Here is a 15,386-nt window from a genome sequence, read left to right as displayed (position 1 = left end):
ATACAAATTAAATTTCTTCACATGTGACTCTTTCTGTACATAATTAATAAGTAATAACCTACACAAAGTTAATTATTGAGTTATTAGTTGATACGAACAATAATAATCTACATAATAATCAACTATATAATACGAACTATAATGGGTGCAATGGTTATTAAATTAAATACGAAGTTAATAAATAACATACGACTATATGAGTACGTAATAATCAACTATACCGCTATATGCTCATATAACGGCCATATGTTACCCTATAATTAACCTATATAATAATCAACTATACGGTCATATATATGTTACGATATTACCTTATTATACCAACAAGTCGAAACTACTCCGTAGTATTATAAATATAATATCTATCAGTTTTTAAATAGTTGTTTTATTACATTTGCAATAATCATTATGAAGTCTTATAATTTTTGTAGTAATGTTAAATAGAGTTAAATAATTTAGTTAGGTGTAATATGTCAATAATTTCACTGCTTAAATTATAAAGAGTACCTAACTTCTCAGCTAGTAGCAACCTGATAAATGTCAATCCGTATATGGTAGATGACTGACATATTATTTGTAAATCCTCATTTATTACGATTTTTTTTTACTTTTTTTTATATTTCAAATTTTTACACTATGAAAAATAAAAATAAATATAAAATTTTGTTAAAACCCATTGTAGCCCACTTGTTAGTGTCCAACATTGGAAAAAGTGGAGAGATGGTTTACATTATAGGGTTGAGGAGTGACTCCTACTATTGCCAATTGGTTTTAGTAGGAAAGCTCCTAAGCCTTGTTTGTGGACCAAACTCTCCTCTTCCTTGTTCTAGTTGCCCATGTCCATTTTCATATTATCTATAAAATTCTAATATTTTATATATACAAAATAAATCATAACTTTTAATAAATATTCTCTAACTTAATTATATTTCCATTGTCTACACAAATTAATCATAAATTTTAATAAATATTGTATAACTTAATTCTATTTTCATCGTTAAATTTGTTTTAAAAAGTTCTTTAAAATAACATCCATTTTTAATATATGCAATGACCACAAACTTTTTTTTTTCTTTTTTCAATTGAGGCAAAGCCAAGCAGGAAAAATGAAATACAAACGGAAATAAAGACTACAAAAAATAAAAAAACATGGAGGGATTAGGTGTGGAAAAGCCACACCTCTAATGTCCTTTTCTAAAATAGTACTAAGTCCTATTTACAAATTAAACTTTTATTCGTAGTTGGCAGAACTGTGTCACCAATTATTACAAACATATACAAAGTGTTATAAGGGTTACTTGGTCATTATTATATATAGTGATTACTCAATCAGTGTTATAGATAAGGGTTACTTAGTCAGTGTTAGAGGTTACTCAGTTAGTATTACATGAGTTATTATATTATTAAAACTAGTTACCATTATAAACATGCTGCGTGCAGAGAGTGATGGATAACTAAAGTGGTTAGAGCTTCCCTCCCGATTCTAGAAGGTCATGGGATCGATTCTCACCCCGCCCTTGTGGCTCTGTAAAAACACACACACAAAAAAAAAAAAAAAAAAAAAATATATATATATATATATAAACATGCTGCATGCAACATGTATTTATTTATTAAATGATACACGCTTAAAAACAATGTTGTGAAATACAAGCTTATACAATCCAAATTTTGCAATAAAAAAAACCAAAAAAAAAAAAAAAAAAATAACATAACATGTATTCTTAGTAATAGACATATGCAATGGTTGATCTGATCCCTACTTTTCTGCTTCGGTGGGCGGAGTATGTGTTGGAGACACATCACCAGATTTTTCTTCCTTGTTTTTGCTCTCCTGCTTTGTGATGCGCCGGATAAACTTTGAAACAGAAGTAGACAAGGTTGAAACAGAAGTAGACAAGGTTGAACCAAATGGTCCGAGATACTCGATGACGATATATTTGTGCATGAGTAATAACAGTGTAGTGCATATTACCAAAGTATATATAGCGATCCATGGCTTAACATGGATGGTTGTGACATACACTCCTGTCATGAAAGTCAAAAGAGTTGTGTAGAACGATATTAAGAGCAGCAAGATGCTAAAATCCATCAACATCACCGAGTTGCGTTTGGTGTCAGCAGCCAGGATCCAAAGAAGGCAAAATAAGACCATTGTTGATAGGCACATTGTCGATATGTCAAAGAACATAAAGGCCTGAAATGCTATCACGTCTACAAGAAGTGGACTCCCTATAACATTCTTATCTTTATCTTCTTGGATCACTCCACCAGGAACAGTGAATGCTGCTGTGAATGATATTGTCGCCAAAAGTGCTGCTATAACACCCATTGTGTTCACATATTCGTTCATCTCCTTTGTAGAAATACCATACCCACTTCGGTAACCTTGCAATTTATCTGGATACCTACTCAAAAGCTTCTCCAACTACATCAAATGAAATTTTCCATATTATTCTTAACATGTATATTTCATGTAAGCATATAACAAACAAATTATGAATTAATAATATATATATATATATATATATATATATTTTAAAAAAAATATGAAATTTTAGAAAAGATAATCATTTTTAGGGTTTTTTTTTGTCAAAAACTACCTAATATAACCAATATTTTGCGAGAAACTAACTAATAAAAAAAATGTTGTAATAAACTACCTAATAAAGGTAAAATGTTGTAAAAAAAACTACCTTAAAAAAGGTAAAATGTTGTAAAATATATACTACCTATACCGAATTTTCACCGTTGATCGATCTCAATACACTCCCAAAACTAACACAACTTGCTAGAAATCGTCTCCACCACATCTAAACCACCTTTCAAACCTAAAATCATCACCTCTAATCCTAAAAACCACCATCCTAAAGCACTAATATATCATCACCAACTCGGAATATCCTCCAACCACCCCGAAAATAACCTTACCACCTTAAGAACTATTTAAACTAACCCTAACGATGATTTTATTTGGAGGTGTTCTAAGGTGGATAAACTTTCTAAAATTAGGTCAACGGTGGAATTTCGATCAAAGGCAGTATATTACAACATTTTATATTATATTAGGTAGTTTCTTACAATATTTTTTTTATTAGGTAGTTTCTCACAAAAATTTAGGCTTGTAATTTCTTACAAAATGTCCTCATTTTTATTAAGTTTGACAGCAACCAAAAAAAAAAAAAAAAAAAAATGGCCAATGAAAATTAACAAAAGTGGTAGTCAATTTGAAGATGATTTCATAAAAACATCCTTACCCACTAAAATAATAGGTATAGTAAAAGTATACTTACAGGTTGTGGAAGGTCTTGAATAGATGCTAATAGATCTCCGGGACTGACACCATCTCCATCTTTTATTTCTAGAAGAACCACTATCCAATCTAATGCATCCTTGGATAACGACAATTCATCAACACGTGATGAACACTGCAGAAAGAGACGTGCATGGGTAAAGTGTCGAGATTCAAGCGCCAGATGCAATGGTGTTTTACCCTTATTGTCAACCTCTTTTAACAGCTTAATCAAATGCTGTTTTTTTTCAATATCTTCAAAGAGTTCTCGCGTCATGGATGATGGTTGATTGACTAACATGTGCCAGATGGTTTGGCCATTATTGTCAACAATTTTCGACGCTTCAGGTTTAAGAGAATCTAATATCTTAACTGTATTTATGTGACCAACTTGAACCGCTCTCATGATTGGGGTTAGACCATCCTTGTCCTTCCAGGTCGTCGCCTCTTGATTATACGTCGCTATTGCGAATATCACATCTTCTGACCACTCCACTGAATCCACCATAATAAACATAGGTAACAAGTTAGCCTAGCTACTAGTTTATCAAACACAATCTTTGAAGGTCATATGATCACTTAAAGCAATGAGTGTGGAATAAGAAAATGATAAACAACCACTCGTAGCAATAAGATGGAAGATGTTTGAGAATTTTACCAAAGGGGTTTCCTGCTAGAAGATGGAGAGGTGTCTCTTTACATTTGTTACTCAATTTAGTAATGATAGGTAAATCACTTAATATGTCCCTCGAAAAAAGTGGTAAAATATGATTTGCTTTGAGTGCTTCATGAAGGGGCGTATTACCATCCACATTTTGTACCAACCATGGCAAATCATACTTAAAATTACGGTAATCTTCTCCTGCAACGACCTTAGCATACTTGCAACATAGGTTTAGTAACTCGAACGGGAGGGTTGAAGTATGCAGTGTATTGTAATCGTAATTATGATGATCCTGAGGTGATTCTTGGTTTTGGGTAGTAATGCGTTGAATCTTGGTATCGTGAGAATTTTGCAGTAAGATATGAAGGGGGGTGTTTCTCTTCAAGTCTAATAGAAAAACGAGTGTCGGATTGTTATCAACAACTTGTTTGACAAAATCAAGATATTTTTCTGGCACTATAGGACTTCCCCTTTCTAACTGCATCAAATTATGAAGCACATTTCTTCCCTTGGAATCTCTTGATAATAGGAAATCCATTCCAAAGGTTGAATATATATCTTGTAAAAGCTGGTATTTCACCCCGTCTACGACTCCATATTCCTCGATCGTCATCTTCTTCTTCTTTATTATCATCTGCATCAAACAAGTCAATCGTTCCATGCATGCGCTTTTGGATTTATACATTAGAGAAAGAAAAAAAATTATACTCCCTCCGTCTCTAAATTACATTCCTCTTTCTCTCTATTATGTGAGGAATAAATGTTAGAAAGAGGAATGTAATTTAGGGGCGGAGGGAGTATATAAGCTCTCTAATTAATTATAAGTTATCTACGATGGTCAAATAAGAACATAGACAAACTAGATTTCCCTTATGTGAAATTGTACTCAGGCCCCATGAAATATCACAAGTGACAAATTTAAAGGAACCTTATATGTGAGGGAGATTTTTGAATTATAATATTATACCTTATATGTGAGGGGGAGTGTTGAACTATATTTAAATTTTCCAAACAATACATATAAGTGTTATGTTGGGAGTTTCATCCCAAGTCCCACATGGAAGAAATAGCAAGGGAAGGAGCTATTTATATATATAGTAATGTTCAATACACTTATATAAGGCTTTTTGGGAAGGAGTCTAAAAATAAAACCGTGTGGGCTTAGCTCAAAGCGGACAATATTATACTAGTGTGTGTATGAGCATGTATCCAAGTATGAAGTATTTTCTAGTCAAATCTTCTATGGCACCATACAAGAAAAAAGCGGGATATTCCCTGTGTCCCATAATACATGACACAATCAAACAATACATACATGTCAATGCATTAACTTTGACTTTATTTTTATATAATAAAATTATATCATGAAACTTTATATTAATACATATTTAACAAACTACCTAATAAAAAAAAATTGTAAGAAATTTCCTTTTAAAAGGTAAAATGTTGTAAGATACTTTGACCAAATTTCCACCGTTAACTTAATTTTACGACATTGATTCAACTTAAAACACCCCGAAACCCTGTGAGGGTTGGTTTTTAAGGTGGTGAGGTTATTTTCGGGGTGGTTGGAGGATATTCTGAATTAGTGAGGGTAGATTAGTGCTTCAGGATGGTGAAGGTGGTGGTTTTGGGGTTGAAAGGTGGTTTAGGTATGGTGGATGCGATTTCAAGCAAGTTGTATTGTTAGTTTTTGGAATAAAAGTGGTGGTTTTGAGAATGTTTTGAAGTAAGTCAACGTTGGAATTGTAGTAAAGGTAGTTTTTGGAATAAGAGTAGTTTTTTTTACAGCATTTTATAAAAAAAAAAAAAAAAAAAAAAAAAAAAAAAGAAAGGCATGATGGCTTACCTTATCGTAACCAAGTTGTTGTTCAAGATTAGACGTTGAGCTACCTTCATCCGCTTCCGCCTCTAGGTTTTTTATTAGAAGTCGCACCATTGTAAAGTTCAATTTCAAAGCTAATTTGAATGGTGTCTTTCCTCGCTTATTCGCGACAGTTTTAAGGCCTTTAATCCCTGGAATTCGTAGCAGCTCTTTGCCATTTTTGTAGGAAGATATCCTATTTATCATCAAGTGCAAGATTGTTTCTTCATTTCTATCATCAACCACCACTGCAGACTCCGAACAAGATCTAAGTATGATTGCAATGACTTGCAGACCAAAACTTGTGGTGACGAAAGCCGCTCTATGCAGAGGTGTGTAACCTTCATTGTCTTTCAAACACGCGACTTTAGCATCTTTCTCTACCAGCAATTCTATCAAACTAGTATTAGTATTACTAATACTATCTACCTCTTCTACCAGGTCATCATGCTTATTCACCAACGACCTAGCAACTTTAAGCTTGTGATTGATAAGTGCAACATGAAAGGGAGTGCAACCGTTTTTATTCTTGATGTCATACTGCCCATTTTCGCATTCAAGAAGAAGCTCAAAAATGGGGACATCACCCTCCTTTGCCGCAACATGAAGAGGAGTGTTACCGTCATTGTTCCTCTGAGTCATCAGCTTATTGATTATAGATCTCGGCAACAACCTCTTTTTGGTAACTTGTACTATGAATCCAAGTTGCTTAGATTGGACGGCGATGTGAAGAATATTGTCTCGAGAGAAATTTTGCCCCATAAAATACTCGCAAGAATTTTCTATAAATTTGTTTCGCGAGTCCTTAAGGAAGTTTACGTCACCCTCCTTCGCGGCTTTCTGAAGGTCTTGATCCATTCTGTACACTGGCAAGCTTTCTGTATTCATGTCTTCATGTTTGTCATGTTGGACAGATCTACTAGAGTTTTCCCCCACAGAATTGTTGTCATTTTCTATTTCTGTGTTTTGTGTTTTGACCTTCTCTGTAGCATCTGGAGCGCCGCTGATGTCCATCTCCAACATCGGTAGGTTTTCTGCTGAATTTTCCTCTTCTTGGATTTTTTTTTCTTGAAAAAAAAAAAGACAAAATGAATTATCATCCCTCTGTAATGAAAATATTTCCAATATAGACAAATTTAATTATTTCTTTTAGTATGATAATACCGTTGATATTGAGGTACTCCCTACGTTTTTTTATAAGTTACATTCACCAGTTCGCTGTTAATAATCTCACATTTAGGGTCTGTTCTCATACGTTTATTTTCAGTTCAGTTCAGTTTAGCTCAGTTCAGTTTAGTTCAGTTCAGCTCCTAATTTTTCTTCTCTTATAAAATATTCAGTTCATTTCAGTTCAACTGAGTTCAGTCAATGAGAACAGATCCTTAGATTATTATTTAATAATCCCACCTTTATAGGGGATTTTCTTCTATTATATGACCGGAAACCTAAACATTGGGTAATTTTTTATTATTTTTTTAATTTGAATGACATGTGTAATTAAATAATTGGTACAAAAAACCTTAAAAAAATTGGTCAAATATATTATTTTTTTTAAAAAAATTCTTAAACCCAGCCAGCCCCAACGACCACCCAACCTCCGGCATCCCCTCGTCCACCGCCGAACTTCCATCCACACCGCCAGATCCCCCATTTCCACCCCTACCTAGCAAAAACCGACTCGATTCCAACTTCCACACCCACGAAAAACATTCGAAGCCCTTAATTAAAAAAAAAAACAATGAATTAATTTCAAGGGATGGCTTAATGTTGAATTTGGGTAAGAGTTTCAGGGGTTCTCAGTGGTTAAAGGGGTAATTCAGCGGTTGTGGTGGTTTTGGGGGTAGGGTTTTTTAGGGTGGTGGCTGTGGTGGTTTCGAGGGTGGGATTTGGGTCAGTGGGTGATTTCGGGGGTTGCTTTGATCGACGGGGTGGTTTTCGATAATGGAGGGTTCCGGCCGGCCGCTGTTTTCAGGGGTTTACGGTGGCGACCGACCAGTTTTTGGTGGTCCTATGGTATGGGTTAGGGTTTCACGGTGAATAGGGGTGGCTGATGGATTTTTTTTTTTAAGTTTTATTTTTCAACCAATTACAAAATGATACGTGACATCTTAACTTATCAAAATCGGTTACCAACAGGTTATAGATCAATATAAGAAGATCTCCTATAAAGGTGGGATTATTAAATAATAATCTAAAGGTCAGATTATTAACAGCGAACCGACCAAAAGTGGGATTATTAGAATCAATTTTTCCTTTTTTTTTCCTTTTTTATTTTTTATTTTTTTTATAATTATTAATTACACTTAATTACTACCCCATCTTATTATTATACATCTCTCTAATTTAAACAATAATCTGTTCTTGAAAGAAAAATTAATATACCTCCATCCTCTTATAATACCTAGCCACTCAAACCCACAACTAATTCTTCATCATTTCTTTCCCTCTTATATTCCTTATTTTTCAATAAATTACTAACAAAACTTTTTTTTTTTTTTTTTTTTTTTTTTGAAACAAACAACACTATCTTCTATATAACTTTTTAATATCTCAACGACACTACTTAATTACACCTTATGCATGTACTTTGTTAAAGTTACTAACCTAAATTATTATGTGTAGGTCGAAGTTTAACACTTAAAAAATAGAGGGAATATAATGTTTCTTTTTTATTACAATATTGTTGGGTATGAAATAGGGTAATAAAATGACATATAGTTAAGTGGGTAGTGGTAATTTAGCAATTGTTACCGATCGAGGTAAGATAAACTTTAATTAATGACGTGTTTTTTTTAGAGAATTTCAAATAATGACAAAATCTATATCATTTATTCCAAGAAAAGAAAAAAACAAAATCACATTGAGACAAATCTAATAAGATTATTTCACATAATATTTTTTTTTTCATTACATATAAATCCCAAAATACGGTCAAGGCAGTGAAGACGTGAAGTGTATATATAATGTTAAAGTTAAAATGTGTCAACTTAAAAATGAGATAAAGTATATGGATAACATATGTATGACATAGTGATAGATCGAGAGATGAAGTACTTACCAATAATTTGGTGTATCATAAGAGCAAGATGAAGAGGCGTCTCCTTGAATTTGTTGGTGACACTAGCAAGTTTAGAATCCTTTTCAAGCAACAATCTAGCAATCTCAACCTTGCCATTGATGACAGCAACATGTAAAGGCGTATTGCCTTTATCATTCCCCATCGACATCCACGTCGGTTGTGAGTGCTCGACTTCATGAAGGATCGTCTTGAAAACGTGGGTGTCACCCAACGCGGCGGCAACATGTAAAGGGGTGTTTCCCTCGTTGTTGATTACACCAACCAGGTCAGGAAAATGCTTCACCAGCAGTTCAGCAACCTTAAGATTGCGGCCTTTGATAAGGGCGACATGCAAGGGGGTGTTGCCGTCATAGTTTTGCAATCTCGAACTCACCGGTGCCGGACTCAGCACCGTGACCTCCTGCTCCCCCTCTTCGCATTGAAGGAGCTTCTGCAGAAACTCGATGTTTCCCTCTTCTTCCGCGGCATGAAGAGGGGTGTTCCCGTGCTCATCTTGCTGATAAATCAGCTTATTAGCTACTGGTCTTGGCAATAACCCCTCTACTACTTTTTGGATAAGTTCATTTTTCCCATATTGGATTGCAATATGAAGAATATTGTACTTATCAGATGAGGTTTGCCTCAAAAAGTAGTCTTCATCACAATTTTCTATCTCTTTCTTTCGTGCTTCCTCGAAGAAGCCTATGTCGCCGTTCATAGCGGCTATGAAAAACTTCCGCCTATCCTCCGAGTTGTCTTCCATGGCTGAAATGACAAATTATTTATATATTTTTTTGAAAATTTGTTTTGTTTAGTTCTTTTTTTTTTTTTTTTTTTTTTTTTATTTACAAAAAAAAAGCGCTACTAAGTCTTAAAAGAATGTGTGTTTCAATTTTGTCTGGCTTACTAAATGAATTGGTTTCACCTTTGCATTTTTATTCATACTACGAGCTCAGCTTACTGGGGACTTTAGCTTGCCCATATTCTTTACGTAATGATCGAGGAAGATTTGTTTCTTTATTATCACGGGAGGTTGTAAGTTGTAACAAAAGGAATAATACTATTTTTACTTTGTATTCAACTGTCAAATTCTGAAATTCAAGGATTTCGCAGTTTGACTGTTTTTGTGGAAATATTTTTTTTCTTATTTAACTAGTTTGTGAAGGAATGAAAAATTACATCTTTTAATTTTTTTATATTTTGTATTTTTTTTACAAAACAAGGAAAACCATATTTTCCTCTTTCCTCATCATTGTCTCTTTTTTACTTTCCTTTCCTCTATACTCAGTGGCGGAGCCAGAATTTTTACGATGGTAGGGCACCGTATCATCTAAAACCCTTTTATCAAAGAATGTTCATAGTATCAAGACTCAAAATTACTTAGCAATCGTATTTGTCAAACCTTTATTATTCAAAAATACATAAAATATTACCTCTATTCAAGGCTTTAAACAATAATCTCACTCATATTTTTTTTTTTTAGATCTTTTATAATAGTTTTGGAATCATATAGATCTTTCGTATCAAATAGGATTATCCAAAATACTAATTATAAGGATTTATAACTAATACTTCAAGTATACTCGTATATGTAAAAAGAAATGTTAAAATTAAACTTGACTAGTTTTCAAGTTTTGAAAGCATATTATTATATCATCAATTTCATTATCTTAGGTAGAAAAGTAATCTTGCCCAATGTGATCTAATTAAACTTTTATGTTGGTAAGTTTTTGTGTTATTTAGGAAATTGGATAAAAAAGACATTAAGAGAAAAGAAAAGAAAAAAAAAAAGGGGGGGGGGGACATTAAGAAGAATAAACAATGAGATGGAAAAAAATAACAAAAATGTTAGGCAAGAGATTAGAACCCATGACCTTTGATTGAAAAGGTAAAGCTCTAACCACTAGGCTACTAGTAAGCTATAACATAATGATGTATTTTATATTCTATTTAAACAAAATTTAGACAAACTTTTTTTTTTGTTTTTGAAAAAACCTGGCAGGGCACGTGCCCTACCAGGACATACTGTGGCTTCGCCACTGTCTATACTCACATTTTCACAGCTACAGAATAACATAAACCATGGTAAAATGAATTGAAAGTAAGTAAAACTTAGGAAAAATAAAACGACTAAGATCAATTATATGTATAAATTATATCAACAATTATTAACTTTGACTTAGCTCTAATTTCTCGTGAGGAATGGGAGGTCATTATCGGACATTGTTATCGTGAGGCTAATCGGACGGCGAATTCACTTGCTAATTACGGTGTGAGAGCTCCTCAACCTCTTGTCATGTTCTCGGTGGTCCCGGAGGATCTTCGTGTAGTTTTATTGGAGGATCTTGGTAGAGCTACGAGGTTTCAGCTAGGAACTGATGTTGAGCTCGTATTACTTGGGTGTTTGCTTTATTTTTTTGCTGTAGTTTTCTTTTGTTGTAGTTTGTTTCTGTTTTCTTAGACCCTCTCCAATGGTGAGACTCAAGTGAGTATCTTTAAAAGAGAGAGAGTATTTTTTGCAATGTATACCAATAAGTTGGTATCTAAACTTAGCAACTCTTAAAGAAAGTTGCTAAGTTTAGATACTCAACTTTGAGTCTCATTTGACAAAAAGTGTGGGTCCCATGACAATATTCTAATTATTTTGTAATTTATTTAAGTTTTACCTTTTTTTTTTTTTTTTTTTTTTTAATCTTACAATATTTGAATTTAAAAATAAATAGATTTGGTAAGCCAAAAATTGAAAGTGACATTTGTATATTTTGGAGAGTCTCACCATTGGAAAATTAGGCTTTACATGAGTTGCTAAATTGAGAAGTGAGTATGGTATCACCATTGGAGGTAAAAAATAACTCATTTTGTATTTTAATACTCAAATTTGAGTCTCACCATTGGAGATGGTCTTAGTTTGTTTTGTTGCTGTGTGCTTTCTTTGGGGCTTGCGGCCCCACTTTTTTTCCCCCAAAAAAAAAAAAAAAAAAACTTTGACTTTTCTTTTTTTACTATGCATGTTTTGCCCTTAAACAAATAGAACTAGAGAAGAAACGTCTTTAATAATGTACACCAATTGGAGTGTTGTATGAAGCCAATCATTTAGTCATTAGTTCGATCATTAAATTACATACTTCTCGCTTTAAGAAAATGCTTTTCACTAGATTCCTTCACAAAAAAAAAAAAAAAAAAAAAAAAAAAAAAAAAAAAAAAAAGAAAAAAGGAAAAAAACAGTGCTTTTCACTAGATGATGCCAAACCTGCCTAGATGAAAAGCTTATGGAATTAAACCTCAGTTAAGATTTGGCTCTTTTCTTTTTCTTTTTTTTTCTTTTGTAAAGTCATCCCATCCTTTAGCTATTTAAATATTCTTTGCCACACTAACAATTATTGAATAATCCTTCCCGATGCTCACGTTTCTTAAATTTTACTTCTTTTAGTCCTTTTTTTTTTTTTAAATTTTTATTTTTATTTTATTTTTATTATCATGTCATACTTTTACTTTTGTTGTATCAATAGGCACATATATTTTTGAACTTAATTGCACGATCGAGGTTTATATTATATTGAACTTTAATAAAAAAAAAAAAAAAATGTCAGTTGGGTTGATCCCATAACGACTTCAAAACAAGAAGATCCATAAAAAAAAATGAAAAAGAAAAAAACACAGAGAGGGCAAATAATTAACAATGTCAAATTGCTTATTTCACATTAAATATTATCGATCACTTGTATATCTGAGTGTAAAGTTACCATACTTCATGACGAATGACAAACTTGAATGAACAAATTAGGAAGAAACTTAAAACAATGTTTAAGGGAAGGAAAGAGCATGAAAGTGTTACGTTGCTACAATTTGTTTCATAAATAAGGCAAAATAAAGGGTTAAAACAAGAAACTACAATATTTGCCTAGATATTGGGTATAAAACTTATGAGGATCAGGGTATGAGTAGGAGGTTTAGAGGCTAGCTATTAATTGGGTGATTGGTCTAAAATAAAAAATAACGTGGTATTATTATTGATGCATTAATTAGTTTGAGTTTAATGATCAATCAAATCTAATTTAATAAACTGTGATGATCAAATGAGACTAATATATATAGCTGATTTGACTAACTGATTGTATAAAAATATTGGCAAATAACTATTAATTATTAGCTGTTTTAGTGTATTTAATAGCCAAAAAGCTAATTGTTCAATAAGCCTCATTTTAAAAATCTCTTAAAATGAGTTTTTTGAGTCCAATAAACTCTTTTAATAAGCTATTTACCAAACACTCAAATCAAGTTTATTAAATAGTCAAACCTCTATTAAGGCACAATAAGCTAAAATCTCTCCAAAAAAAACTCTTTACCAAACAAGGCTAAAAGCTAATCAACACGATGGCTTGGTGATCTATGTGGGATTCTACAAACATACTAGTATTAGTATTGTATAAATATAGTTAGATTTTGATTAATATCGCTTTTATTGCACTCATAAATTTAATCTATGGCTTGAATGGTTGCCTGTGTGGTGGCGGCGACGGCAGTTATCGTTGCCGTTGTGGTTGCAAATGAAGGCAAGTGTAGCGTAGTTAGTCCACCCTGCGACTTGTCTTCAACAAAAGGGTATACTACGATTGCCAAACACATTTTAATTCTTCTAAAAATCTAGCATGAAAACATCATAAAATCCCACATTAAAAAAAAAAAAAAAAAAAAAAATTGAATATTTCTTCAACTATACGTATTTGTGGCTTTTTTTTAATGTCCCACATGGGGTCATTCAACATTCATCATCTTTTAATAATATTCTTTGCTGCAATTATAGTAATGGAATAATGGTTCAACATCATTCTTTATGTTTTTGTTTTAATGTACTTTACAAACCGTCAAACTAAAGATCTATGGAGTATAGTATAGTTTACAGTTTTACACCTTAATTTTTATTTTATTTTTTTAATGAACAGTTTTACACCTTAAATTTTTTTTTTTTTTTTTTTTTTTTTTTTTTTTTTTTTTTTTTTTGTGCCCAACCCGGTTCACCCTTTGGGCTAATCCGGATTCGGGGATTAGTTATGGGTAGTTAGGTTCCAATCCCCTCCCAATTGTTGTTGCGGGGGATCGAACACGAGTCCTCCCTGTCAACTATCAAGTGTAGTCCCAATCACCACTACACCCCATCTAATTGGTAATTTTACACCTTAATAAACCGTGAATGTTCCCTTTAGTTTTACCTGTAGCAACAAGTAATACTTTAGAGCTAGTGAAAGATTTTATGAAATGTGTCTCAAAATTTCAATTAGGTTAGTTGTGAGTTGCTTGATAACATTTGTAACACTCCCACATTTCATGAGCTAAGAGTTGTTACCACATGTATATTTAGGATCAACATATGAAAATAGGATAGTACACCAGGGTGCACCATGCATGGTGCAGCCGGAAGGCGAAAAGAACATACGGTTGTTTGATAAAGAACATACTGTATTTGACAAAGAATATACTCATATATGTTTGATAATATGTTCTTTTATACTTATGTTTTTAACATATGCTGATTAAACATGTTTTGTGGATTTCAATAATATAAAGTATGTTCTTTGAATTTGGCTCGTATGTTTTTTGAGGTAATGAGTGATGCACATCATTCTTTTATACTTATGTTCTTTAACATACGTTAGTTCTTTTATTTAGGCACATCATTGTGAGAGTACATTTTTCTAAATTCATTTCACATAGAAGAGCACCAATATCAACAATAAGTGTTCCAAATCAATTTCTGTGGGCATTATATCATGTTCCAAATCAATTTTTAGCAAAGAATATGAAAAGAGATAAAAGAATGGCATGTCATGCGCTTACAAAGAAATGAATAAAAAAAAAAGGCCAAAACTTAATTGAGGTTAATAAACTTTTCATCTAGGTAGGTTTAACATCATCTAGTGAAAATCATTTTTTTAAGTGCACAAAGAGAGGAAATTGTACAGTATCATATATGTGTATAAAATTTGTAATCTAATGAACTAATAATTAATGAAGGGATGTAATATGTAATGATTTAATAACTAAAGGGTTTATGGTAGTCATCCTTAAATGACTATTGCTATACTCAATTTTAATTGAATTATTTTTTATTTAGTTTTTGTTTGTCAAACTTAATTAAAAATCATTTTGCGAAATGGCCTAAATTCAGTGGATTTCAATTTGTACTTCCTACTAAACAAATTAAGAAATTTAATTAATTTTGCCGCGATAAATTTACATAAATTGGTGGTAAATCTTAAAAATTACTTTTTCGACAAATACAAGTTTATTTGCCAGATAAATGAATTTTTGTTAATCTAATGACATTTCTATAAATATATTGATAAAACGTGGTCATTTATTCAGCAGTTTTGGTGAGCTATCCAATTACTGTTTGCAACTTGCATTATTTACTGTTTGGTGAGGAAATTTCACATATACATCTCAACTAGTATAATAAAAGATGCATGTACCCCTCTATCAGTACTTGAAAAGACGATTATCCGGGGAA

At 32.4% G+C, this 15,386-nt stretch overlaps 1 protein-coding gene across 1 annotated transcript; it reads right to left on the bottom strand.

Moving 5' to 3' along the window:
• Positions 1-1,577: 1,577 nt before the first annotated feature.
• Positions 1,578-9,734, bottom strand: LOC145624297 (uncharacterized). Its single transcript, XM_081677295.1, has 5 exons — positions 8,879-9,734; positions 5,806-6,887; positions 3,951-4,590; positions 3,294-3,787; positions 1,578-2,428 (listed from the first exon to the last, which is right to left on the bottom strand). The coding sequence occupies exons 1-5, from the start codon at positions 9,639-9,641 to the stop codon at positions 1,760-1,762; spliced, it is 3,648 nt and encodes a 1,215-aa protein (XP_081533421.1). The 5' UTR covers positions 9,642-9,734; the 3' UTR covers positions 1,578-1,759.
• Positions 9,735-15,386: the final 5,652 nt, after the last annotated feature.

The sequence above is a fragment of the Chenopodium album genome, chromosome 3, assembly GCF_948465745.1.
Source record: "Chenopodium album chromosome 3, dcCheAlbu1.1, whole genome shotgun sequence".
Taxonomy (NCBI): domain Eukaryota; kingdom Viridiplantae; phylum Streptophyta; class Magnoliopsida; order Caryophyllales; family Amaranthaceae; genus Chenopodium; species Chenopodium album.
The sequence above is the reverse complement of the archived record's forward strand: the minus strand, read 5'-3'. Positions and strand labels throughout refer to the sequence as shown.

Bases quoted from the DNA above. Each gene is read 5' to 3' on its own strand.
- LOC145624297 (XM_081677295.1), bottom strand. From the start codon at position 9,641: ATGGAAGACAACTCGGAGGATAGGCGGAAGTTTTTCATAGCCGCTATG. The intron at 4,591-5,805 runs GTAAGCCATCAT...TGTTTGATGCAG, and splicing joins AACAACTTGGTTACGATAAG to ATGATAATAAAGAAGAAGAA. The intron at 2,429-3,293 runs GTAAGTATACTT...CATTTGATGTAG, and splicing joins TTCAAGACCTTCCACAACCT to TTGGAGAAGCTTTTGAGTAG.